This window comes from Simochromis diagramma, unplaced genomic scaffold (assembly GCF_900408965.1).
Source record: "Simochromis diagramma unplaced genomic scaffold, fSimDia1.1 OVJJ01000327.1, whole genome shotgun sequence".
NCBI classification, from domain to species: domain Eukaryota; kingdom Metazoa; phylum Chordata; class Actinopteri; order Cichliformes; family Cichlidae; genus Simochromis; species Simochromis diagramma.
In genome coordinates this window covers 240,104-265,620 of record NW_024386768.1, presented here as the reverse complement: position 1 = coordinate 265,620, position 25,517 = coordinate 240,104, and the positions used below count along the sequence as shown (strand labels likewise).

Here is a 25,517-nt window from a genome sequence, read left to right as displayed (position 1 = left end):
GACCAATTCTGTTTACATTATACATGCTTCCCTTAGGCAGCATCATTAGAAGACATAGCATACATTTTCACTGCTATGCAGATGACACCCAGCTCTATCTGTCCATGAAGCCAGATAACACACACCAATGAGTTAAACTGCAGGAATGTCTTAAAGACATAAAGACCTGGATGGCCGCTAACTTTCTGCTTCTTAATTCAGATCAAACTGAGGTTATTGTACTCGGCCCTGAAAAGCTTAGAAATATGGTATCTAAGCAGATTCTTACTCTGGATGGCATTACCTTGGCCTCCAGTAACACTGTGAGGAACCTTGGAGTCATTTTTGACCAGGACATGTCCTTCAACTGCACATATTAAACAAATATGTAAGACTGCTTTCTTCCATTTGTGCAACATCTCTAAAGTTAGAAATATCCTGTCTCAGAGTGACGCTGAAAAACTAGTTCATGCATTTATTACTTCCAGGCTGGACGACTGTAATTCATTATTATCAGGAATGTCCTAAAAAACTCGCTGAAAAGCCTTCAGCTAATCCAAAATGCTGCAGCAAGAGTCCTGACAGGGACTAGAAAGAGAGAGCAGATTTCTCCTGTTTTGGCTTCCCTTCATTGGCTTCCTGTTAAATCCAGAATTGAATTCAAAATCCTGCTCCTCACATACAAGGTCTTAAATAATCAGGCCCCATCTTATCTTAATGACCTTGTAGTACCATATCACCCTATTAGAACACTTCGCTCTCGCTCTGCAGGCCTACTTGTTGTTCCTAGAGTATTTAAAAGTAGAATGGGAGGCAGAGCCTTCAGTTTTCAGGCCCCTCTTCTGTGGAACCAGCTTCCAGTTTGGATTCAGGAGACAGACACTATCTCTACTTTTAAGATTAGGCTTAAAACTTTCCTCTTTGCTAAAGCATATAGTTAGGGCTGGACCAGGTAACCCTGAATCCTCCCTTAGTTATGCTGCAATAGACGTAGGCTGCCGGAGGATTCCCATGATGCATTGAGTTTTTCCTTTCCAGTCACCTTTCTCACTCACTATGTATTAACAGACCTCTCTGCATTGAATCATATCTGTTATTAACCTCTGTCTCTCTTCCACAGCATGTCTTTATCCTCTCTTCCTTCTCTCACCCCAACCGGTCGCAGCAGATGGCCCCGCCCCTCCCTGAGCCTGGTTCTGCCGGAGGTTTCTTCCTGTTAAAAGGGAGTTTTTCCTTCCCACTGTCGCCAAAGTGCTTGCTCATAGGGGGTCATATGATTGTTGGGTTTTTCTCTGTATCTATGAAGCGCCTTGAGGCGACTTTTGTTGTGATTTGGCGCTATATAAATAAAATTGAATTGAATTGAAATTGAAAGCGTTCAAACAATGATCCACACGTGACGATTTTCTTACACGAGTCCTCTGAGTGAACGTGCTTCAGCGTTAAACTGCAGTGAAGCTTCTCCACTTTTATAATTAAGCTGAATTTTTATGAACCTTCACAAAACAACCTGCAGTTCTTCTGACGCCCAGCAGAGGCAGCAGTGAGTCAGTCCCATGTTAAAAACTGTTGGTCCCCACAGCTAATTTCCATAATACCTGTACTCATACGTTCATCTTTAAATGATATTCAATTCAATTTTATTTATGTTGCAACAAATCACAGGCGCCTTATATTGTAAGGTAAAGCACAGAGAACACCCCAATAATCAGACGACCCCCTGTGAGCAAGCGCTTTGGCCACAGTGGGAAAGAAAAACTCCCTTTCCTTCTAACAGGAAGAAACCTCCAGCAGAACCAGGATCAGGGCAGCCGTGTGCCGGTTGGGGGTGACAGGATGGAGACAGGACGTATTTCAGGGGCCTGGAGGGGCTAAAGTGGCGTGCTTCAGACGGAGCAGCTACACTGAGGCCCGGTGTCATAGAAAGAAAGATTATTCTGACTGTGAACCATGCAAAGCTGCTCTGGAGCCCAAGAATGAGAACAAACTGGTAATGATCAGAACTGGTGGTGGAACTAACTTACTCCTCCCCAGTTCAGAGTCCTTGCCAGGTCGTTGCCAGTCCCCAGTGGCAGGATGGCCACAGGAGGCTGAGGGCGGAGCTTCAGCTGATCCAAAACAGACAGGATCCACCCCACCTGCACACACACAGACACGCTGATGACAAACCATCATCTGTTGGTTAAATACTGGTGAGGAATAAAGCGTCTGTGACTCACGGTGCCGTCCCCCCCGCAGGCCAGGATCCGCAGGTTGGGCACTTTGGCGTACAGCTCCAGCCTGCAGGAAACACGACAGATTTTAAAATGTGAGTGCAGGACAGAGGAGGAAGCTGAGGGAGGAAGGTGGAGGCAGACTGCACAGATGAGAACAAAGAACAAAATCGTACGCTGAAGCGTTGTTAGAGTTTCTTTTCAGTTTAGAATGAACTGAACGGATGGAGAGAGGCCAACAAATCTAAGGCCACTGAGGGAGTGCAGGGTGAAGCGGTGGTGACACGATTAGAGCGCGCTGTAGGTATCGCAGGTGCTGCGCTGGATCATATCTATCTGACAGCCTCAGTCCACTTTATATTGTAGCTAAAGCCTCAACAGTAATGCAGAGAAAACCAGCAATCAGATGATTCCCGATGAACCGCAGCACTCGGCGACAGCGGGAAGGAAAAACTCCTTTTAACAGGAAGAAACCTCCAGCAGGCTCAGGGAGGGGCGGGGCCATCTGCTGCGACCAGCTGGGCGTGAGGGGAGGGCGACAGGACAGAAGACCCGAGTGTTGGAATCACATGACAGGTTTTCATCAGTTAAGCTTCATTCGATTTAGGCTCCGCCCTCCTATGCACTGAGCTACCTGTGCTCTCTGCGTGTCTCTTTTGGACCTTTTTCAGGCCGTCACGTCTCCCCAGAACACGATGCACCACCACTAAAGGTCAAAGGTTAGCACAGCAGCTGAGTTTACAATGCCAAACCGTTACGATGTCAAAGTTCATCCTCATTGCCCCACGATCTGCTCGGTCTAACTGAACCGGTGAGGTCAGAGGTCACAGGATACGAGTGGGCAGTCTCACCCCTCTTTGGGCCCGCCCTTCGTCAGGTCGAACACCTGCCGCGGGTTCAGGTACCACATGAAGGACTGGATGATCTTTGCTCCCTGAGAGGAGAAGACAGAAACAGGTGTTTGATGAGAAGCTGGAGGAAACGATCCAAAACACAGGAGTCACATGACCGCCCAGCGCCGCTCTGCGTCTGCCTTTTGGGCTTCGGGTTCGCCGTGCAGTGCATTCTGGTCATTTTCCTACTTCTGTGAGTGATTGGAGGATGACCGTACCTGGTTCCCACCGCTCTTTGGGTTCACAAACACCAGCAGAGGCTTCATGAGCTGAGAGGGGAGGGGCTTCACCAGGAAGGGCTTCCAGCGGCCATCTTGGACCTGAGAACCAAAAGAAAGGTTAACGCATGAGCCCCAACGCCGTGAACAGACGTGACCCTCAGAGCTCTCAGTCTGACCTCTAACAGCTTAAACCAATCAGCTGTCAGGATCAAAACAACGATGACGTCACTTCCTCACCTCTCCGCCCTTCTTGCTCGCCTTGTTAGACTTCAGTGACGTCCTCTTCTTCTTCTTACTGGACTTCAGCGACGACTGCAGACAGGACAGAGACATCAGCGTGTGTGTGTGTGTGCGCGCGCGTGTGTTTGTGTGTGTTTGTACCTGTGGCCTGCGGACCCTGATGATCCAGGTGGGCGGGACGATGACTGCGGCGTGAGCGCCCAGAGAGCAGCACTCCTCGATCTGCTGCAGCATGAAGCAGGTCACCTTGTTGTGATACTGAAACACAAACAGGAAGTCAGCTGAGAGCGTCATCCAGCACCTGCACGATCGCGGCGTCGGGCCGGGACGGTCGGTTTGGCTCGTTGGCCTTTCTCAGTGAACTTTGAACCCGAACAAAAGCGAGCACTCACCGCCTGTTTGCACCACGAGCAGCTGATGGCGACGATCTCTTTGCTGTGGAAGGCAAACTTCTGCTGAAAGCCCTGTGGGTGAGACAGGACTCAGGTTAACCTGCATCTCGTCTTCAGCGTTTCCTTCCTGTGTGCCGTCTTCATCGCTCACGCTGCGTCGTTCTTATAAGCCATCATTTATTCGTGTCTTTGCCTCTGTTACCTCAAACACGAGTCGGCTCCAAAGCTTCTGACCTCAGTTTGAAATAAGAAGCTGTTTTTAAACCAGGGGTATTAAACATCAGGCCCGGGGGCCAGCATTGGCCCAGCAAAGACTCCAACCCGGTCAGCTGGACGGTTTTGGGGAACACCCCACATCTGTTCATACTACACCAACGTAATGAAGGCTCAAATAAACAGTTTTGTCATCATCTTCTCGGCTCTGTTTGTTTTTCAACATAAACAACAAAAAAAGCCGTTCGACGGCGAGCGGACGCTCACCTTCCCGCACTGTCGACACTTGCCCGCCTGGCGCCTCCGGTGGACCCAGTGGTGCCGGACGACGTTGGACTGAAAGACAACAGCTGGTTAACAGAACTCGTCTCTGCACAGCATTCAGGCTTTAAAGAATCTGCTCTCACTGACCTCTCGCACGGCTCGACATCCGGGTTCCCTGAACGACGGCTTGCACCTGAAATTAATCTGAACACAGGAGACGTGAGGAGAGGAAACAGGAAACACCCGAGGGCGTAAATCCAAAGCGGCGCCTCGACTTTTACCTTCTCCAGCTGCTCCAAGCACACGGTGTGCACCGAGATCTTACACCCAGCGCATTTCTTCCTCCCTTTGTCTGTTTGCTGCAGACAAACATCAGATTTACTCATTTACTGTAATGTGACAAAATGTGGGAAAGTTCAAGGGGGACAAATACTTTTGCAAGCCTCTGTAAACAGCATCAAGTCACAGATACAGTCGCCTCAATGCGCCTTATATTGTAAGGTAGACGCTACAAAACCCCAAAATCATCCCCTGTGAGCAACAGTGGCGACAGTGGGAAGGAAAAACTCCCTTTTAACAGGAAGAAACCTCCGACAGAGAGGGGCGGGTCCATCGGTTGGGGTGAGAGAAGGAAGATGATTTGTTAAACATGAACTGGCATCATCAGTGAGGAAAAGCGTTTTTCCTGGCGGTGGGCGGACTCACCAGAGACTTGGCGATGCAGTACTGCTCTCCAACATAGCAGAAGTCTCCGGAGACACTGGTCTCAAACCAGATGTGGTCGCCGTACTGGGCGTTATCCTGTGACAGAAACACAGCAGCTTCACAGGTGAAAACCAAACGCTTCAGCGCAGCAGGACAGATGTGCACAGCGACGTGTTCCTCGTGGCGAGCTACGGTGGGGAAAACGGATCGATCCCTGCCGGATGTGCACGTCTGCTCACAGAGAAATGAACGCTGGGATTTTATTTAAAGGAAAAAGACAGAAAATCAACCTAAAGGTTAAACATCTACATATCCTGGCTGTGTGCACATGCATTACAATCAGCCAATCACAGATCGCCATCAGGTGCGTGCTGCACACCTGCACGAGGCTGGAATAAACTATGGGACAGTCAGCAGGAAGCTCGGGGAGGAGGTGAAGCTGCTGCTGCGATTATTCAGAAATGGAAGAAATATAAACCACGAGTCTTCTCGGTCTGAGCTCCATGAGGTGAGGATGATAAAGATGGTGGATCACCCCGACGCTACACGGGAGGAGCTCGTTATTGACCTGATCGAACATTTATTGTGTCTGGAACAGAAGAAACGTGTTCATCTGGAGGAACTGTTTAAATCTGCGCAGAGAGCGAGCTGATGAGGCGACTCACGCTCCAGTCGACGGTGCTGCTCGGCTCCTGCGGCGACTCGCTCACACCGGACGTCGACACGTTGGCCGGAGTCCCGGCGTGCTGCGCGCCCGACTTCGAGATGGCTTTTCTGCAAAGACAAGAGACCAGGAGAGCTTTGAAGAAGCGGCTCTGCTTTCAGAAACAGTGTTCAGACACATGATTTCACACAGGAGAGCGCTCAGAGAGCAGCGATGCTGGAGGAGGAGCCACGCCTCCTCCGGGCTGTTTGGGTTTCAAATGTTCATAAACGCACAGCGGCTGCATCCATGTGAGTGACATCTGATCTGAACCCACTGTGAAACTTTCAAGGTAGATTATCTGTGCCTGCAGGGGCTAAATGAGGCCACGCCCACAGTTTGATCCTAAATGATACTTCCTGTTAGCTTAAAAAGCTAACAGCGCAGGTTCCTGAGCTCTGATTGGACAACACTGAGCACAGTGTCTCTACTCTTCTAAGATGTTAGGCACAGGCACAGACACACACACACACACACAGACACACACACACACACACACACACACACACAGACACAGACACAGACACACACACACACACAGACACACACACACACACAGACACAGACACACACACACACACACAGACACACACAGACACACACACACTCTCTTGCTAACAGCTGACACTCCTGTACCTGTGCAGGAGTGTCAGCTGTGGTGCACTCACAGCTTTCTTTGCTAACAGAAGTTTTACATTACAGCAGCTCAGTTTTTGTGTATTTTATTATTTGTTATTGTTTTTTCTAAAATGTGTTACTGTGTATTTGATATTTATTGCGGTTATCCACGGCACCCGTCAGACAGGAAGCTTCTCGCTCTGCTGAGCCGGGTTACGTACAGCAGGAAGGCGCTCCAGCTCTCCAGGCAGGAGTCATGGCCCCGAGGCCCCAGCGGGCTCAGTGCGCCGGCGCCCCGGTAGAAGCCCGGGTGGTTGAGGTAGTACACCGAGGTCTTGCGGCTGGGCAACGGCGGGCCTCTCCCAGGCCAGGGGCTCCCAGCTTTGGAGATGGTGGAGATCCTTCTCCTCTTCCTTTGGCTGGAAGTGCGGCAGCAGCCGTAGGGGAAGGAGTCTACCGTAAACACCTGAGAGGAATTCCTCCGGAGGCAGCGCGGTGCCCGGATCAGCGGGCGGGACGGCGACGGCAGCGGGGGAGTCTTTTTCATCAACTCCAGTGTGGCAGTGGAGGACACGGACGGGCTAGAGGCTCGGGAGAAGTGGGGATCAGGGGAGCAGGTGTTCTCCTCCTCCTCAGCCAACTGCTCCGCCTCTGACAGCTGGCTGGTTTCTGATTGGCTGTCGTCAGTGGTGGAGAAACGGCTGCTGTTGTCGTCGCCATCTGAGAGGAGGCTGCTGGCTTGTGAAAATCTCCTCCTGTTGTTGACGCCGCTGATCACCTCCACCTGCTGTTCTTCAGCCAGCCGTCCCGCCCCCACACCCTCTTCCTCCTCGTCTTCCTCAGCCATCTGGATCAGGCTGGCGAGCAGCATGGACGGCCCCAGCAGGTGGGTGTCGATCGTCCGCAGCTTCCCCACCTTTCTCCGGCAAACGGCAAACCTCGGGTTGAGGTTGGGCGTGGTAGTGCTTGAGCGCCTGCGACCGTGCCCCGCCCACCTGCTGCCGGAGTCTGTCTTTGCCAGACGCCCCCCACCAGCACACAGCGACCCTGATGGCGGCTGGACGCTGGAGCGACGCCGCTGGGCTAGAGCGGAGGAAGGCAGCCCGACTGTGGACCTTCGGCGAGCTTTGCTGGTGGGCACGGCAACGCTGGGCCTCCGCTGGCGGCAGGATTTGGACGCGTCCTCCTGCAGAGCGGCATCCTTCCTCTTAAAGTGACGGCGAAAAAAAGTGTCCATTATGGACACTGCAGTGAGGCCGACGTCTGAGAGGCTTCTTGGTGGCTGTTGGACGTAAAGAGCAGTTAGCATGAAGCGCAGAGCGGTCTGGACTATGAGAGGAAAGGCGCTGCTTTGCCTGCAGGGTCGTGCAAACGCTTCAGGAAGTGACGGAAAATAAAGACGAGTCGTTTTTTACCAAATAAAGTCAAAGTGGAGCTCAGACTCATCGGGCAGGAGGAGCCCCCATCGCTGTGAGGCAGCTTCATCTTCATCACATGCAGCATCCAGACCTCTGGGTGGAGAGGCCAACATCCGAGGGCGTGGCCACTCCAGCACCGTTTTCTCTGGGTGACTGCAGCGTGTCGTATTTCTCGGTCGGAGCTGTGGTTGTGTTTTCTGCATCTTGATCTGGAACATGATGAGCTGGCACCAGTCGATGCTTTCTGAGAACGAGCTCACGTTCAAACGTTGCGCGGCGTCCTCAGGTAACGCGCGGCGAACCCCGATAACCCCTCACAGGTCACAGGTCAGGCAGGTTATGTTTTAGCCGCATGACTTTTATATATTTGTTAATAAAGTTTTCCTGCTGAAAGCTTTTCGGTTTGGCGGCAGACATGTCAGACCTGAGGCGGGTTGTCAGCGATGAGCGTTGCAGCGACTGAAATGTTTCCTACACAAACAACATTTCACCTGATCTGTTGGAACGGCCTCGTTAACGAGCCAACAAGCTAAGTTTCACCCGATGAATCTTCTGTGATCATCTTCTTGGTTCCGATGTGTTATGATAACACCGGGTTGATGACGATCCTGACCGATTTTTCTTTCTCCTGTTCAAACATTGAGGACCGATGGACGGTTTCCTCCCACTTTCATCAGTGTTTTTGGTTGGGTGTTGTAGGAGCCGGGGATCGAACCCCGACCGACCTGAGTGTGGCTGTTTTGGGCTTCTGCTGCAGGACGAGTCTGAGGCCTCCTGCCAGTGTTCAGTGGTTTAGAAGCCACCACAGTGCCTGAAGCCTTTGCACAGACCGGCTGCTGGACCATCCGGCTATGAACGACATTCACACAAATATCCATCTGCACATGAAAACTCAGGCGCTGATTTTCTGTAAGCTTTCCAGTCTGCTGACCAATCACATGTGACCATGTAGACCACAACATCTTCAGTTTGGGGTCCCACAGGGCTCATTTCTAGGGCCTCTGACTTTTTCATTGTATTTACAGCCTTTGGCAGCCGTCCTTAGAAGGCATGGAACAACCTTCCACTGTTATGCTGATTCAAGCAAAACAGAGGTGATTGTTTTTGGTCGTAGCGGACCTTGTGATCCCTCCTCTTTTGATCTGGGACCCCTGGCAGAGTATTTTAAACTTGTTGAAACTAACTTTGGTTTTAAGGTGGACTGGTTTTAAATTGGACCTGCAAATTAGGGCTCTGTCAAGTCCAGTTTTTATCATTTAAGGCGCTCAGCAAAGGTAAGACCTATTTTATCCAGACTGCATTTTGAAACAGTACTCCATGCTTTTACTTCATCTCGTTTGGATTACTGTAATACTCTCTTGTCTGCTGCTGCACGACTGCACATAACTCCCATCCTGGCTTCACTCCACTGGCTGCCTGCATATCTTAGAGTTTGTTTTTAAAGGCTTAAACGGTCTTGCCCCCACCTTCATCCTTACTGCCCCCCCATGTTTCTCAGGTCAGCTGACGAGCTGCTAACCTGCCCCTGCACATCAGAGAGGTCCCTCCATTGTCCATTTATTAAAGCATGCATTAAAACTAGGGCTGCCACAAACGGTTATTTTGATAGTCGACTAATCAGATCATCATCCATTGGACGTAAACGTACAGCTTATTGCACCAGCAGCATCTGCTCTTATATAACTATCATTAGCTTACAGCTTTAAGTGTTTAAGGTGCTAACTAAAAATAAAGACAAGATAATAGTTTGTTAAATTTTAATGAAATTTGCAGATTGTTTCGGTGAAGTTTAATAAACTCCTTCTATCTAAAATATAACAGGACACTGGAGTAAATTCTGGAGCATCTCACACTTCTGATGATCAGCTGTCTGCTTGATGTTTATTCAGCTGTGTAAAAACTATAACTTTAATCTCAGCCAAACCGATTTACTCAGGAACAAATAAAATACTGAAAAAAGCCAAACAATAACATTTTTAATTTATCTAAGTGACTCATATATGTTTAACCTGAGTAGCGAAAGACGGCGGTGGGTTTGAAAACGATTTGCCGGGAGTCCGGTGTTCTCACGGCTCTAGTGAGCCTAGCCCCCGGCTAGCTATCGAGCTAGTGGGTAACAGACGTCTCCGAAAACGTCGGAGCGCTTTTGAAAATATGCGGTGTCTTGATAAACTGAGCCGATATTTGAGGTTTACACAGCTACATTCTCGCCTGGAAATATGTTAAACGTTTATTATGTGACCCAGAAAGAATAATAAGAGTAATATTAAAACTAACTAGCTGCCGCCATTGTTGGAAACTGAGCTGGGCCGCGCTATGAATTCTGGGACACAGCTGCTTCTTCTTCTTCTTCGGGGTTTAAGGGCAGCTGGCATCCTTGTACATGCAGTGCTGCCATCTTCTGTTTCAGGCCGTTATTACACTCTTAAATCCTGCTACTTATTCCTGCGTCTTTTGCGATCTTACAAAGCTTCAAACGAGGCGTCGACTATTAAATCAGTCGTCGACGATTCTGATAGTCGACGTAATCGTGACTAGTCGACTAATCGTGGCAGCCCTAATTAAAACCCATTTTTATTCCTTGACTTTTGACCCAGTGTGACTCTGACTTTCCTGCTTTAATTTAATCTAATGTGCTGATTTGATTGTTTGTGCTTACTGTTTTTCGTTTGTCATGTCAGGTATACGGCAGCTGGGAGTTTTCTGAAAGTGCTTAGAAATAAATTGCCTGCCAAGCTGAATTTCCACTTTTATCATCTTATTTCAAATCTGTAAACTATCTGCCTCGATATCTGCAGTCCAGGTGGGAAAAATAAGCCCAGAGAAATCAGGGGGCTGCGTTTCCTCACCAGTGATGATGAGAACAGAGGACGATGAGCTGCTGGAGAGGGTCACACTGACGTAGACACAGCAAGAACAGATAAACAGGAAGAGGACGCACTAAAATCCATAAAATCTGCAACAACAACACCTCCTCTCAGACCAGCCCCTCGCTCAGCTGCTGATGGCGGTCCTGGATCACGACCCACATTGGCGAGCAGAACCAGGACCGCCCACACGCACAGCAGCACTTGTGTGTGTTCAGGATGTCAGGCCTGTGTGTGCGCTGTCATAGGATCAGTAACATTTCTGAAACCACCCGGCTCCTCATCACAAACGCTGCTGTGACAGCAGGAAGTGCACAGGTGAGGCAGATTTCCTGCCCCCAGCACCATTTAGTGGCTCGGCAGGCTTTCATGGGCCGTGCGGTCACGCCGCTCTGACTTACTGGAACGCATCGAAATCAAAACTAGGCCTCGTTCTGCGTCACACCACACCTCTGATGGGACCGCCCTGTGCCGGCTGTGTGAGATGAGCTCGGGTTACCCCCCCCCCCGGCCTGACCCGCCAGGACCAGAGCAGCATGAATTATAAACGAGGCAGAGAGGGAGTGTGGGCTTTTCACCACAGGGAGCGGCACGACAACAGGGACCTGTCATCGCCGCTGTGACACACACAACAGCAGTAATTACCGCCACGACTACCTGCTGGCTTCTCGCCCTGTAAACAAATAGTGCGGTAATTAGACGTGACGCTGACATCGCTGTCAGCAGACGGTGCTTTTACTGCAGAGAGCAGACGTTCAGGTTTTACTTTCTACACGGTTTTAAAAAGCCACGCTTTTAAAATCAGGAGGAGGAGCCACACTACAACAGGAAGTTGCAGGTCCTCTGACGTCCAGCAGAGGCAGCAGTGAGTCAGCCTCCACAGACTGCCATGTCTAACATGTTCACAGCCTGATGCTCAGGCTTCATGACACCTGTGCATGGCGAGAAATCTCAGGTTTAAACGGTTTCTTTAGGTGGTCTAAGTGGTGCACAGCCACCAGGGGGCGCTGTTTTAGCTTCCTCAGGGCAGAAAAAGGTTTAAAGTATAAAAATGTTCATACCAGTTCATCCTTTCTCCTTTCTGTAATTACCCTGTGCAAACTTTACACTCACCACCAGGGGGCAGAGTTTTATGCCTCCCCATACTCTGACTTTAAAGACCTCCGTCACTGAAACACATGCAGCGTGGCTCTGCATGCTGCATGGCACAAGACGGTAAAGAAGGTGTGTAGCCTCAGATGAAGGTGGGGCTTATCTCTGATTGGTCCCTGAGGGTGTTTCCATCACCGGGTCACGTTCTGCCCGAGGATAGAAATGAGGAGACTGGTTTCTTGTACTGATTCTGACGCACGCGCTGTGCAGACGTGTTTTATCAGCCGCTCAGAGAGACCCTCCGTCTGCAGCAGAGCCTGAAGTAACCGCGTCCACGTCTCCCCTCACGTGCTGGAGCTCGTACTCGAGTATTTGATCACCTGTTGCTGCCTCGGTGTCACGTTACCTGTGTAACTGCCGACTGGGTCACCTGACCGCTCAGACAGGTAACAGGTAAGTGAGGAGGTGTTTCTATAAATAGACGAGTCTGTCTGCTGCTGTCAGTCAATGGCAACAGAAACAGAAAGCAGCTTCCAGTAACCAAAACCTGATGCACGATAAGAAGCTGAGGTTGGAGCCTCCACGTGTCGCGCTTCAGCTGCTCGTCTGTGTCAAACGTCCCGTGGAGGCGTGTCATAACCAACACAGACTGTATATCAAAGATGGACGGACACATCCTGACATCGGGCTTTGTGTTGGTATTTGTTTGTTGCCATGCTGGTTTTTCTGAACACTCTTTTTTTTCCAGTTTCTTTCTACTGTTGCATCTCGATGATGTCACAGAGAGGGGCAGCCAATCACAAGAAAGGGGGACAGGGTCGACCTGAAAGGCTGCATAAAACAAAGCAGAGCTGCTCTGCTCGTCCGAGGATGGAAAGGGCCACTTTGAAGCTGTTGCTGTCATTGCTCGTGAGCACACGTCTCAGTGATGTAATCTGAACCGTTTAATCTCAATAAAGGTTTTATAAATAAAGTTTAATCTCTGTGCTATAAATGGAAACCTGTGCCTGTGTGGGGCCGGCGGCGGGTTTGCTCTGCGTGTGCAAACTGAGAATAACCACGGAGCGAGCAGCCTCGTCTGTCGCCGAGCGAACACCAGTAATCACGGGCATGTCGCCGCCACAGGTGACGTCACGCAGGTGACTCGGTCCTGCGAACATTCGCTCCACTGTCCAGCAGGGGGCGGGTCTCTGAGAAGATGAGGATCGTGACTTTGCAGAGGTCAGAGGTCGGGTCAGGTTTTGCAGTCGTGTGACCACAGTCCACGTTAGACGTGATGCTGCGGGCTCAGGGGAGTAAGAGCCTGTCTGGGCCCTGATTGGTCAGTCAGTGGCTGCTGGGGGTCACAATAGGTTCCCGTAGTTTTCCTGGAAGACGCCAACTTGTTTTCAAACGCTCGCCGTTTTCTTTGAGCATTAGTGAAACCATGGAAACGAAGACCGTTTCCTGTTTCTGGTGCACTTTTTCAACTTTGGCCAATCCTTCCTGCAAAGCTTTAAATAGAAATCCGTCCTGTTACGTCACAACATGCACGTTTAAGAATATCCTCTCTCTGTGACATCACAGAGATCCTACAGTGGAAAAAAACGAGTGTTCAGCCCGGGCTCTCAGCTGTCGGGCACTTTGGTGTGAAGGTACAGCACCGGGTTAGCAGACAAACAGCAGATACACCTGAGAGCAGAGCAGTAAAAACACCTGCTGGAGCAAACAGCAGCCTAACGAGTGTAATCTGCCACTGATTTAACGCCACACACAGCTGAGGTGGTCCAGCAGCTTAACACACAACTAAACCAGCTTCTTCACAGCCACAAAAACACGAGAAGCTAAAGAGAAAGAGCAGACGGCGACAGGCGAGTTCAGTTCGATACAACCTGAGAGGAGGCATCAGGCGGTCCTGCAGGGATGAAGAGGAGAGACGCACTGACAGGCAGAGCGAGGAGGGAGGCGCTAAGCTGCTGCCGCTGCTTTAAAATAACCCAGGAGATAAATCTGATCTGAGAGCAGCATCACGCCGCCCTGCGCTGCAGGACGGGCCGAGTGGCCGACCCTGGGCCGGCTCGCCCGGGAGCCGCTGCTCAGGCGTCCTTTTGTGATCACCTGGAGATGAATGGAGCCGCCGGCCCCACTCCAACATCCCAGAATACTCTTCATTAACACTTCAAGGCCCGGCCGCTGCTGCATTATGGATCCAATTTAAAAAAAAGAAAAACAGGAAGCCAGGCCGCATATTAATTTGTCCAAACATGCACTGAGCGTGCTCCTCTTTGTCTTCATTGTAAACCCCAGTCCCGCCGCCGCTAATTAGATGATGAGATGTCGTCAAATAATCAGCTTCTCTTGCTTTTGTCGTTTCTACGCTGTGAGCAGCTTGGCAACCGGAGCAATGTCATTTTACTAAAAGTCAGATTTAAAATATATATCTGCAAACACACTTTCACATCACGTGACTCCCTGCAGCTGTCACATGATCTCCTGATGAAGGGACACAAAAAACATAATAATCCAAACTTCAAATTATTGTGCATCAGGCTGCAAACATGTTTATGGGGACTGACTCACTGCTGCCTCTGCTGCACATCAGAGGAACTGCAGTATGTGCGCCGTTCATTTAAACTTTGAGTCATCGGCAGTATTCCGTCCTCCAGAGCCGATTTATCAGCCTGGAACGTCCCGTCACACAGAACAGATCTGCCCTGACGAGGCTTGTGGCGTTTGACACGTTCCCGTCCTGCGAGCGCTCCTGACGTCCTCCCCGCCGCTGCGCTTACATAAGCAGACAGACCTGAAACCTGGAAGAGGCTTAAAAGATCAGCGCCTCCTGCTGCGGCCGGATCATCGACCTGCTCGCTCAGCAGATTACTGCCAGCGCTGAGCTCCTCCACCGCTCACGTCTTCCTCTCCTTCTAGCAGCAGCTCTCAAACTAACAGCTGATCAAAGTCCTCTACAGAAACAGTAAAACACTTATATGAATAAATAAATCACGCTGTCTGTTTCAGAAACAGAAGCACGTAGAAACAATGCTGCTTTGTGCTTGAATAGTCCCTCTGGTGGTTCCAACGTGCGGCCTGCAGCCCCCCAGTGAGCTGTGACGGTACTGCAGGTGGGCCACTTCTAATAAATTAATAAAAACTGAATTTTTATGTTGTGATTTAGTTCAAATATTTACATAAAAACAAACAAACAGACATAATTAAATTAAGACTTTCTAGTTAAAAAAAACCTGCATTTCTGACGTGCTTTAGTCCATTTTTCTTTCTCATTGTAAAGATTAACAGTGATCAAAAGCTTCAGCTGGAAGTGGTTAAAGTGATGATCCGAGCTGGAATGAAAGGCTAACTGCAGAAATGATCAGTCGTGCAGCACATGAGTGCCTGAACCAGGGCAGAAACAGGTCTGCAGTAACAGACAGTACAAAAATGTTCGCTTGTCCTTTAACCTCCTAAGACCCGAACTCTTTCATGGCAGCATTTTTAATTTTTCTTTGTTATCTGGGCTGATTGAGACCTGATGAATGTAAAAACAAAGAATTACCAGATTTTTGTTTTTAAGAAAAATGAGAGCCACATGAGGATATTTGTTTATATGATGTCCTGTAAGTGTGCATATCAAAATGTGAGGCCCACATATGTGGACGCCAGGTCCTAGGAGGTTAAAGCGGCTTTCTGTCATCACCCAGCGCAAACATTAAACTCACCACCAGGGGGCAGACTTTAGAGAGGTGCAGCTGCTATAAACTTTACTGAGAGGCTTCCAGCATGCTAGAAGAACAGGTGTGTAGCTTCAGGTAAGGCGAGGCTTATCTCCGATTGGTCACTGGGTCGTTTGTGTTCTCCTGGAGCTCGGACATAAAGCGGAGGATAAAAAGTGTTTCCTGTATTGATCTGATGCTGTGCACGAGAGGAGGCTCCTCTCTTCCTGCTTAATCCTTTACTCCTCCGTATCAGATTCCCTTTAAATAATGCCGGCTTCAGGAGCGCCGGCTGCTCTGCTTTCACAGCGAGGGAAACTGAGCCCAGACACGGAGAGAGTGAACGATTAGCTTTCAGAGCGAGAGGACGGCGAGTAAACTAATTATGTGAGCAGTAAATACACAATCACATCAGATCCATAACTGCATCACTGCAGCTCCCTCTCACCCGGGAAACACAGCTTCTTCTCTCCTCCATCAGCTCAGGAGCCACGATGCTGTGCTGCCATCTTGTGGTGTGATCAGGTATGTTTCTGACCCCACGGCCGGTTAAACAACCCCACGTAACGGGAGGTAACGGGAGGTAATGGGAGGTAACGGGAGGTAACGCGCTCACCTGCCTGCAGACGCACGGCTGAAGTGAGGACATGAGAGTTTGAGCTCATTGGCTGCGTCGCCCTCCTGGACCCGACTATTTATAGAAACAGGGCAGTGACGGGCAAAGATAGCAAGGAAATGGGTCTGTGTAATCCCTGGGTCCACACACACACACACACACACACACACACACACACACTGTCACACACACACAGAGAGACACACACTTTCACACACACACACACACACACACACACACACACACTGTCACTCACTGTCTCACACACACACAGAGACACACACTGTCACACACACACACTGTCTCACACACACAGAGAGACACACACTGTCACACACACACACACACTGTCACACACACACACTGTCACACACACACTGTCACACACACACACACACACACACACACACACACACACTGTCACACACACACACACACACACTGTCACACACACACACACACACACACACACACACACTCACACACACACACACTGTCACACACACACTGTCACACACACACACACACACACACACTGTCACACTCACACCACACACACACACTCACACACACACACACTGTCACACACACACACACACACACACACACACACACACTGTCACACACACACACACACACACACACACACTGTCACACTCACACACACACACACACACACACACTCACACACACACACACTGTCACACACACACACACACACACACACACAGCGCTGTGATGTCGGCGTCTCCTGGTAACCGTGGGTTGCTGGTATGAAACCTGCAGTGTATGTGGACGCCGACTGCCCCGCTGCGAGGCCGCTCGCCTTCAAAGTAAGAGTCTCATCATCTAAAATGGTTTCAGTAGGGACTGCATTTACTCTGAAGGGCGGCGGCCGAGGTTTGTGGCGGCGGCGTCGTTCTTTGTAAGTCAGCATTAGTCAGCGTCTTCCCTGCAAACCACGGGCAACCGCAGTAACCGGCTCACGACTAAAGCAATGACAGCGAGGCTTCTGGTGCAGCACGCTCTTTGTGACCAGCAACGCTCAGCACCTGAGCCACGGCGCGTGGCGTGTGCGGCGGATCCTCGGGTGAGGACGCCCCTTATCAGTCAGTAACAGCCCTGATGTTTACGAGTCCTAAAAATCATGGAAACGGCAGAGGACGGATGTGACGACGCACTTGGTCACGAACAGAGACACGTGCGACCTCTGACCTCGAAGGATCTCAGAGAATCTGACCTGAGCCCTGAAGATAGAACAGACCTTTATTATCCCACGGATGAGAAATGTCAGTGGAAACTTTCACTGCTCTGTGAGGAAGCAGAGGGTTACATTTTCATCTGTTTCGCCACCTGACTTCAGCCCGTCTATGTCCGTGCTTAATGTTTTGGCAGGAATCTGCTTTGTTGTGAGTCGAGTTTATCTGATTGGGTCTGCGGACAGCGGAACGATAAGGCCGGCGGCCTGATCCGAGTCGCGTGCTTCCTGTTCTTCTGGTTTTCCAGATAAGCGCGATTCCTAAAAATCCTCACACACGCGTGCAGATATTTTCCGAATGTGTGGAAAGTTTTTGAGCGTGAGCAGAAAACTCCCACGGAAACACACCTGAGCCGGTGCGAACAGGCGACATATTTGTCTCCTGGCCGACATCACCCCGAGGCATTGAGGCTTTCCACCCGGCCGTGACACCCGACACCCGGACGGAGCGGCGAGTGTGGCTGCGGCAGGACGTCTGTCCGCTGCTGCTCGCGGTGTCAGCGTGAGGTGCAGGGCGTGAGGCCGACTTACAATAAATACTGCATGGACGCGAAGAGCCAGACGTGCGCTCGAGTGACCGACCAGAGATCAGTCTCAGCGTGACATCATCCTGACGATGATGTTCGATCCGTTTCTGACGATGCACTGGAGGAAGCGTGGCAGAGTGCATTGTGGGTAAACTTTCAGGGCTCGTCAGCAGGCGAGAGCACTTCGCTCTCAGCTGCAGGCCTACGTGTCGTTCCTACAGTATTTAAGTGTAGAAAGGAGGCGGAGCCTTCAGCTGACTGCTGCTGTGATCTGGTGCAGTATGAATAAAGTTGACTGAACAGCGTGTTTTAACCTTTGACTTTGCAGGGCGTGTGATGTCATGGCGGCTGCTCTGCATTCCTGGCATATTCTCCGCCCACAGCAGAACGTCTCAGCTTTAGTCTCACGTTCTATTTTTATCCCCGCTTTGTGACGTTGTAGTAAAGTTTGGGTTCAATAACCTTTGACCCAGAGCTTAGGTTTCACCTGTGGGGGCGGAGTCTAGTTACTGATAATAATCTGGAGATCACTGTCACCTGTTCAGCTTTTGCTCGCCACAGTGACGGTGTTTAGTCTGTTGTGTATGAAACCATCATCATCATCATTATCGTCATGGCAGCAGGGCAGTGACCTGTCTCAGGCCACAAACAGCTCATGACGACAGACGTCCTAACTGGTTTGTCTCCAGAGTACCAACCCCTTTTTGTTCTCGTCCAATCAGATCAGAGGCAGCGATCTGAACCTGGCAGACTGAACTCATCGTGGCTGCTTCCAGCTGTGGGAAAGCACACGCAACCATTTGGCCCCGCCTTCCTCTGTAATATCACAGCAGGTGTTTTCCATTATCTGTCAGTTGTGAAAGGAGGGGTGATGTCACAGGTGGGGGCGTGGCCTCAGTGAAACCAGATAGGAGGCACCTGAGAAGCACAGAGGGAAGCAGCAGCAGCAGCAGCGTCTGGGGTCAGGCTTAAGTTAAAGTTAGGACCCAGCTGACCTTCATCGTCAGCTTTATTAAACATGTCTGAACCCGACCGCACACACTGCATCATCATCGTCACAGATTTACGATCTCACGCTGAAGTCCATGGACGTGTTCCTGTTATGCTGTCCACAGCTTCACAGCGGCAGACTGTGGAGTGAAAAACGATTACATTTAGACACTGACGTGGAGCCGTCAGTCCCAGCTCCGCCCTCCCTGCTCTGCACATGCTCAGACCAGCCACGAACATCCGAGCACCTTCAGCTGGCCTCCACCGCCGCCAACCACCACAGCAGCGCCATCTTTAAACCTTCCCTTTCCCTCCGCTCTTCTCCACCTGCCTCTCTCTGCTTCACCTCTGTGGATGGCGGCTGCTCCTCTCATTCAGCCTGTGTTGTTGGAGGACGCTGCTTATATATAAACATGTTATGAGCTGATCTGAATGAAGCTGTTTGGCTCAAACTGTAATCGTGTTTTTTCCCAGAGGTCAGTGTGTTTGATAAAAAGTCCAAATCAAAGTCCTTAAAGGCAAAATAAAGCACAGACGAAGGTGTGACGGCTGCAGCGTGCTTTGTTTTGTAGCACGCTCGTCTTTACGTACGACGGAGAACAAACACGCTCCTAAAGCCCTTTATTTCCCTGGTTTGCTGACGCCGGCGGATCACGTCCTATAAAGTGCCGTGACCTTTGACATCCTGTCACACACAGCTCAGGAGAGTCCAGACTGGGAGCTGGACCTGAAGATGTTACACGTGTTTTCTAACTGCACACAGGTGTGCACGCCGAACCGTCAGCGACACCACTCCTGTGACTGAATGACCACAGCTTCAGGAAAGCATGAGCTAAAACGAAGGCGCCTCTGGTGTGAGCGAATCAGGGCGCTGAGGTCCTGTCCGAGAAGTGTACAACAACACGAAGCTGCACCCTGTGGAGGAAACCCGAGTCTGAGAGTGGATTACTGCTTTCACCCAGACTGAGACGCATCTGCAGCCGAACACGCCTGCTGTGATTTCAGTGCCATGAAGGTCGACATGCTCACACACTGAAGACGGGAAAGCGCTGCTGGCGTCACTGATCCACGCCGTACCGCTGCGAGGCTCATCGTGCTGCCCCGAGACGCCCGGCAGGAATCCAACCGCCAACCTCTCAGTCAGCATGCGACCTGCAGCGTTATGTAACGGCTAACAAAGAGCAAGAATCCAGCGAACTGCAGGGAAGCTCTCAGAGCTCAATCATGGGTCCAGCCAATCTCCGCCCAGCACAGGCTCTGCAGAGCGTGCTCCACCTCTGAGGTGGGGGTTTGGAAGAAGGTGCATTTCCTGCTCAAACCTGAGCAGGTGGACGTCCCAGCAGGGGACAGCGAGCTGATGGAGTACCGGTTTCTGTGTCAGGTGGAGACTTGCTCCACAGTCACCAGGGTGGATGAGCTTAGAGGGTGGAGGAGTATTTACCTCCACACATCTAAATAGTGAGCTGTGAGGCTGGCGGAGGCCGGGTGGATGCGCCACGCTGCGGTTGTTTGTTTGCTTTTGTGCATTTTAGACTCTTCTTACATTTTCAACAAGAGAAGAAACATCACAGTGGCGTCCTTTAAAGCCCTTGGCTGCTTCCAGAGAGGAGGAGGAGGAGGAGTCCTCCACTTCCTCCTCTCCGCTCTGTCCTCAGAGAGCTGCAGATTGAATCCTCTCCTCCTCCTGTGCAGTGAAACACTCCCACCAGGCCCTAAAAATGACCTCTTTTAATTAATTTCTCTGCCAATCCATTAATAGCAGCTATAATTAGAGGACCGTGGGAGATCGCTGGGAGATTAAACAGACCACCTGACTGAACTTAAATCTGCACTTGTTACCTTTTTATTCACAGGCGAGCGTATCCAGCTCGCCGTCCAGCTCTTTCACTTCAAAATAAAAGCCCCTGAGCCATGCTGTAACGCTGTAATTCCCTCCTTTTATTTGGCGTCTCGCTGTGTGACTGCGAGTTCTGTCCGACTTCATCTCCGTGAAAACGGAGACGAGGCTGACTAACACGCACGCTCCGCGTTACTCAGAGCTCAGCCCATCGAAGAGGAAGTCTGACGGCTGGAAACATCCACGTGATGCGTGTCCTCGATGTGCGACACGGGGTCGCTGACGAGCCTGATTCACTGTTATTAAAAATACAGCAGCAAGCACTTCCTGTTAAAACCGCCCGACACCTAAATCACATTCAAACATAGCAAAGACAAAAAATCTGTGCAAACCACTTCACTCGCTCTCTGATTGGTTTACATATATATATATATAAGCCCCTCGGCAGGCTTCCTAAAGCTGGCCAATGAGATGTAAGTGGGCTCAAAGAAGGCGGAGCTACTCTAACGGAGCACAAGAACAAAAGTACAGAAATGAACCCGTGCCTGTCGGTGCGCTTCGTCCTCCTATAAAATGTTTTAAATATAACATTACAAAACTGATCTGGGATCAGAATCACTCGGCTGCTGATGCCGAGGCGTCAGAGTCCAACGTCAAACATCAGTCGCTGATCAGAATAAGCCTTCTTTGTATGACCCTCAGTTCATCCTCTGTCTGAAACCAGCTGCTCTGGATCCTCCCACTTTAAAGGCTACTTGACTTAGATGACCATATTAGGGGTCTCCCTGTGACATCACAGACATCGGAGAGTAGGAAGAGTATATTATTGTGTGTACAGGAAATGGACAACGCCCACTTTAAGCATGTGACAACAGTATTTCCTGTCTAATAAGGCTCACAGGTGTCAGCTGCCGCACATACAAATGACACGAGCTTCCTGCGCCGCTCCTCCTCGCTTCACCTGCTCTCAGACTGTGGAGGAGACTCTGAGAGCAGAACAGGTTCACCGAGCAAAAACACATTCAAGGATGGAAACCTTCAAACCTTTACCCGAACCTGTAACAGCGTGTGAAGCAGAAAAGTACAAAGAGACGCTGGTTTAGACTCGTCAGCCCTCATCGAGATTAAATGAACATTTTGATCCGACCTGCTGAAACTCTGCTGGAGAATTTTTCTACCAATCAAGTTTATTTAAAACTGAGAGACGAAGCAAGAAAGAAGTGACAGAAGAAAACGATGAAACTGCATCGGCCGAGTTTCGCTATCGTTTCTGAGCTCGGCGCTTTACATGCTGAAAACCACAAGAAACAGTCAAATTGTGAAGGAACTCTGGCAGCAGAGTCTTTACTTCGAGCCGCCGCGTGACGCCTCACTTCCTGTGCAGAGGCGTGAACAGCAGCAGGTTAGGAGCTCTTAATGAATCGACACTCATGTCTCTAATCTGTGAATCATCACGCCGTCTGAAAGCCCGCAGCCACATCTGGACGAGCGCCACCGCCGCCATGGCGAAAACCACAAAAACAGAGAAAATACGAAGGGACTCTGGAGTGGGACTGCAGACGATTCACACTATTTTCCACCGAGAATCTGAGTTACATGCTATGTTTATAAATCCATATTTACAGCCTGCAGCTGTTACTGATCTGCTTTTAGTTTAACACCTCCCCCTCCAGCATCATCACATTTCCATCAAACGTGACCACAAACGGCCCCGAAACCCCAAAACTTTGGACTGGCTGATTTGGTTCAGCCCACAGAGAGCACGCCGTTCACACCAGAAACCAATAAACCCGTAATTCCAGACATTTAAGACTGTTTTTCATTTAGTCTGGTAATAAGGCCAGCGTCAGGAGCTGGCTTTTATTTTGAAAGGACTCTTCTTGGTCATTTGAACCCACTTTGTCACATCAGGTGAGCGTCACGGCCATCGCCGGGCGTCTGCAGACGTGAAACCGTGGAAGCGAGGCCTCGCCGATACGAGCAGCGGCTCCTTCAGCTCAGAGTTCATCTGTCCAGCTGAGAACATCTGGATGAGCTCTGAATGAATGAGAGCTGAGGGAAACAGCACGGCGTGGATTTTGCGTGTTTTCGTGCACCTACGTCGCTTTCAGTACTGAAGTGAATACGTGTGGAAATCTCTGAGGGAGGTGTTCTCCAGATTTCCCTCGGTTCACTGCACTTCACTCAAACTTCAGACGTCTGAGAATCTCGATGAATGAACTCAAACATTCAGCAATGAACGGTTTTGAAAACTGCTCAGATATGAAGGGACGTTTGTCCTGAATCAGTGCTGAAAGGTTTCATATAACACAAGAAAAACAAAGTGTTGTCAGCCGCGTTTAATCCAACACGCTCGCTTTAATCACACACGAGCATTTCTAACTGAGACCTTATGATTTAAGAAGAAGCTGCAGAGTAATCGACTAATCTGGTTTCCTCCGTTATAAATGCTGATCTGGATCAGATGTGTCAGCGTGGGAGCAAAAGACGAAACCTGAAAAGCAAAGACGAGCCGGAGAATCCTGGCTCCGGCGTCAGTCGGCATGAGTGGAAGCGTCGGGGGTCAAAGTGCAGGCTTTCTGCTGACCGATTGACCTTTGCGTTTGTGTCGGACGCTTAGACACGCGATCTGCGAGCGATCGTGACACCCAGCCGCACACAGGGTCATAAAAAGCTGCGTTACCACCATCAGTTTACTCTGTCCGTGCGCTCTGATTGGCTCCCCGTGTGTCACTGATAAAAAGTTTGACTGTTTAAAAGAAAACTTGCTGCTGACCCGGAGACGTACGCGTGGAGCAGCGGGAGGAGACACTCACCTCCTCCTGCAGAAGATCCTCAGGCCCGTGAAGGTCCTGCTGTTGTGCTGGCAGGTGGGGGCCGGGGTCGCCCGGGGGAGCTCTGCGTTGGAGGCTGAAGACGTGGAGGTGGACTCCTCTCCTCCATCCTGTAGCGGAGCACGCTCCTCCTCCTCCTCCTCCTGCGGCGGCGGCGGCTGCTCCTCCATGCTCGTGCTCAGTGCTGCTCTGGGATCAGCTCTGAGCTGCCGCCGGCCATCGCCACAGCCGCTTAACTTTCCACGCGCAACTTTCCACCCTCACAAACACAGGAAGTGCTTCAGCTGCAGACCTCCGCGCGTCTCCTCTCAGCAGCAGGAAGCAAAGATCGACGCTTCTCTTTGTGACAGGAGGAGGGAGGTGGAGGAGGTGGGGGCAGCTTCACTCTAAACTGGCTTCCTTCCTCCTCCTAACCCTCTCAGCCAGAGGAAGCCTGTCTGCGCTCCTCTGAGCACAGCTCCATTTCCAGGAAGTTTAACAGAGAAACAAACGCTTCAGTGTGGAAGGAGCTCCTCCTTTCCTCCTCCCTTCTCTCCTTGTCTCCTTCTCCTCCCTCTCTGCCGAGCAGCTGCTGCTCCCGTTCCTCTCCTCGGAGTCGCGTCTCTGCTCTCTTCTCTTTACTTTTTATCTCAGCTCTGTGGTTCTCCCTCTCCTTTTCTTTTGTCCCACCCACTCCCCAGCTGCCTGCCTCTGATTGGCTGAGGGCAGAGAGGTGAGTGCTTTTGCCACCTGCTGGCGCTTCAGCCACTGTACAGCTGTTTAAAAGAGAGAGAGAGGAAATGAACTCATTTTCTCCTCTCCAGCAGCAGCAGCTGAGGCTCGGGCTCACTCCTCCTCCTCCTCCTCCTCCTTCAGTTGTAGCTGAAACAGAGAGAGGTCCGAGAAGCAGCCGGCAGGTCTGAGGAGTCCAACACCAACACGGTGCGATCAGCTTTTGCTGCCTCTCACTTGGATCACATGTCTGCAGCTGCTCTCGGCAGCGCTGCCCTCCCACATATAGGTTTTACATAAAGATTGCAAAGCAGCCCACACCGAGAGGAGAGGCGCGAGCGAGAGCGAACCGCAGTGAAGTGGAGGTCGCGCGGCCACAGCGAGGCCCACGCACAGATCTTCGCTACGTGCACGCGGCGGCTTCGTCCCCTGGGTTCCCGCTCCGAGGTGGAACTGCAGGATGAGCCGGGTTATTTTTGACAGGCAATTAAAGCGGAGGTGCAGCGGCCAGGAGGACGGCTGCCGAGAGTAAAAAAAGATCTCATCAGACGCTTGAAGACAAATAGCATCCCCCCAGCTCTGCACGCTGCCTCACTTTCAGAAATCTGTTTGAGCTTTGCTCACTAAAAGTTGTTTTCAGGTCTCCATCTTCACTGAAGGAGGCGCAGCTGCCAATAACAACATGCAGACATAACCTCGTCGCCGCTTCTGTTTGCTTCGTTTGTGAAATTCCATCATATAAACGTGTCAGGTTCATCCAAAGAAAACCAAAGACTCTGCAGAGATCAGAGCGAACTCTCCACGTTCAGGGAGGAAGACGTGATGAAGACGACCTGCTGAAGTTCAAACTGAGGACTGTGATCGTGGCACGCCTGTTGTTCTGAGTGTTTCAGAAACTGATGATATGCTGGGACCATCTCTGAGTTTACACAGAAGGTTTGAACAAATCCAGCTCTCACAGAAAATACCCCGTTAGGGTCAAAGGTCAGAGTAGAAGAGCATCTCTGAACCTCGAAGCAGATGAGCTACAGCGGCAGAAGAGCCTCCGTCAGAAACCTGCAGAACAGTCACAATGGAGGGGGGCTCAAGACTTTTGCACAGTGTTGTATTTACTGTGAAATACTAACATAGAAGTAATCAGATTTCCTTTACTGTGGCGTATGAAGCTCAGTGTGCCCACAGTGGACACGATTAGTGTCAGTCTAAGAGTTTTGTTCCAAACCAAACAAACTCTGGA

At 50.5% G+C, this 25,517-nt stretch overlaps 1 protein-coding gene across 2 annotated transcripts in view; it reads right to left on the bottom strand.

Moving 5' to 3' along the window:
- The window catches only part of dgkzb (diacylglycerol kinase, zeta b), a 38,726-nt gene extending 14,323 nt beyond the window's left edge, over window positions 1-24,403 (bottom strand). For both annotated transcript variants that reach the window (XM_040037350.1, XM_040037357.1), the window contains exons 1-13: window positions 23,552-24,403; window positions 5,786-5,894; window positions 5,121-5,216; window positions 4,697-4,774; window positions 4,563-4,619; window positions 4,419-4,487; window positions 3,939-4,010; window positions 3,688-3,804; window positions 3,544-3,618; window positions 3,304-3,405; window positions 3,044-3,126; window positions 2,199-2,259; window positions 2,004-2,117 (exon numbers count right to left, since the gene is read on the bottom strand). In XM_040037350.1, coding sequence (XP_039893284.1) covers window positions 2,004-2,117; window positions 2,199-2,259; window positions 3,044-3,126; window positions 3,304-3,405; window positions 3,544-3,618; window positions 3,688-3,804; window positions 3,939-4,010; window positions 4,419-4,487; window positions 4,563-4,619; window positions 4,697-4,774; window positions 5,121-5,216; window positions 5,786-5,894; window positions 23,552-23,739 — 1,221 coding nt within the window. In that variant the 5' untranslated portion in view covers window positions 23,740-24,403. The remainder of the gene's footprint in view (window positions 1-2,003; window positions 2,118-2,198; window positions 2,260-3,043; window positions 3,127-3,303; window positions 3,406-3,543; window positions 3,619-3,687; window positions 3,805-3,938; window positions 4,011-4,418; window positions 4,488-4,562; window positions 4,620-4,696; window positions 4,775-5,120; window positions 5,217-5,785; window positions 5,895-23,551) is intronic.
- Between the last annotated feature and the right edge of the window lie 1,114 nt (window positions 24,404-25,517).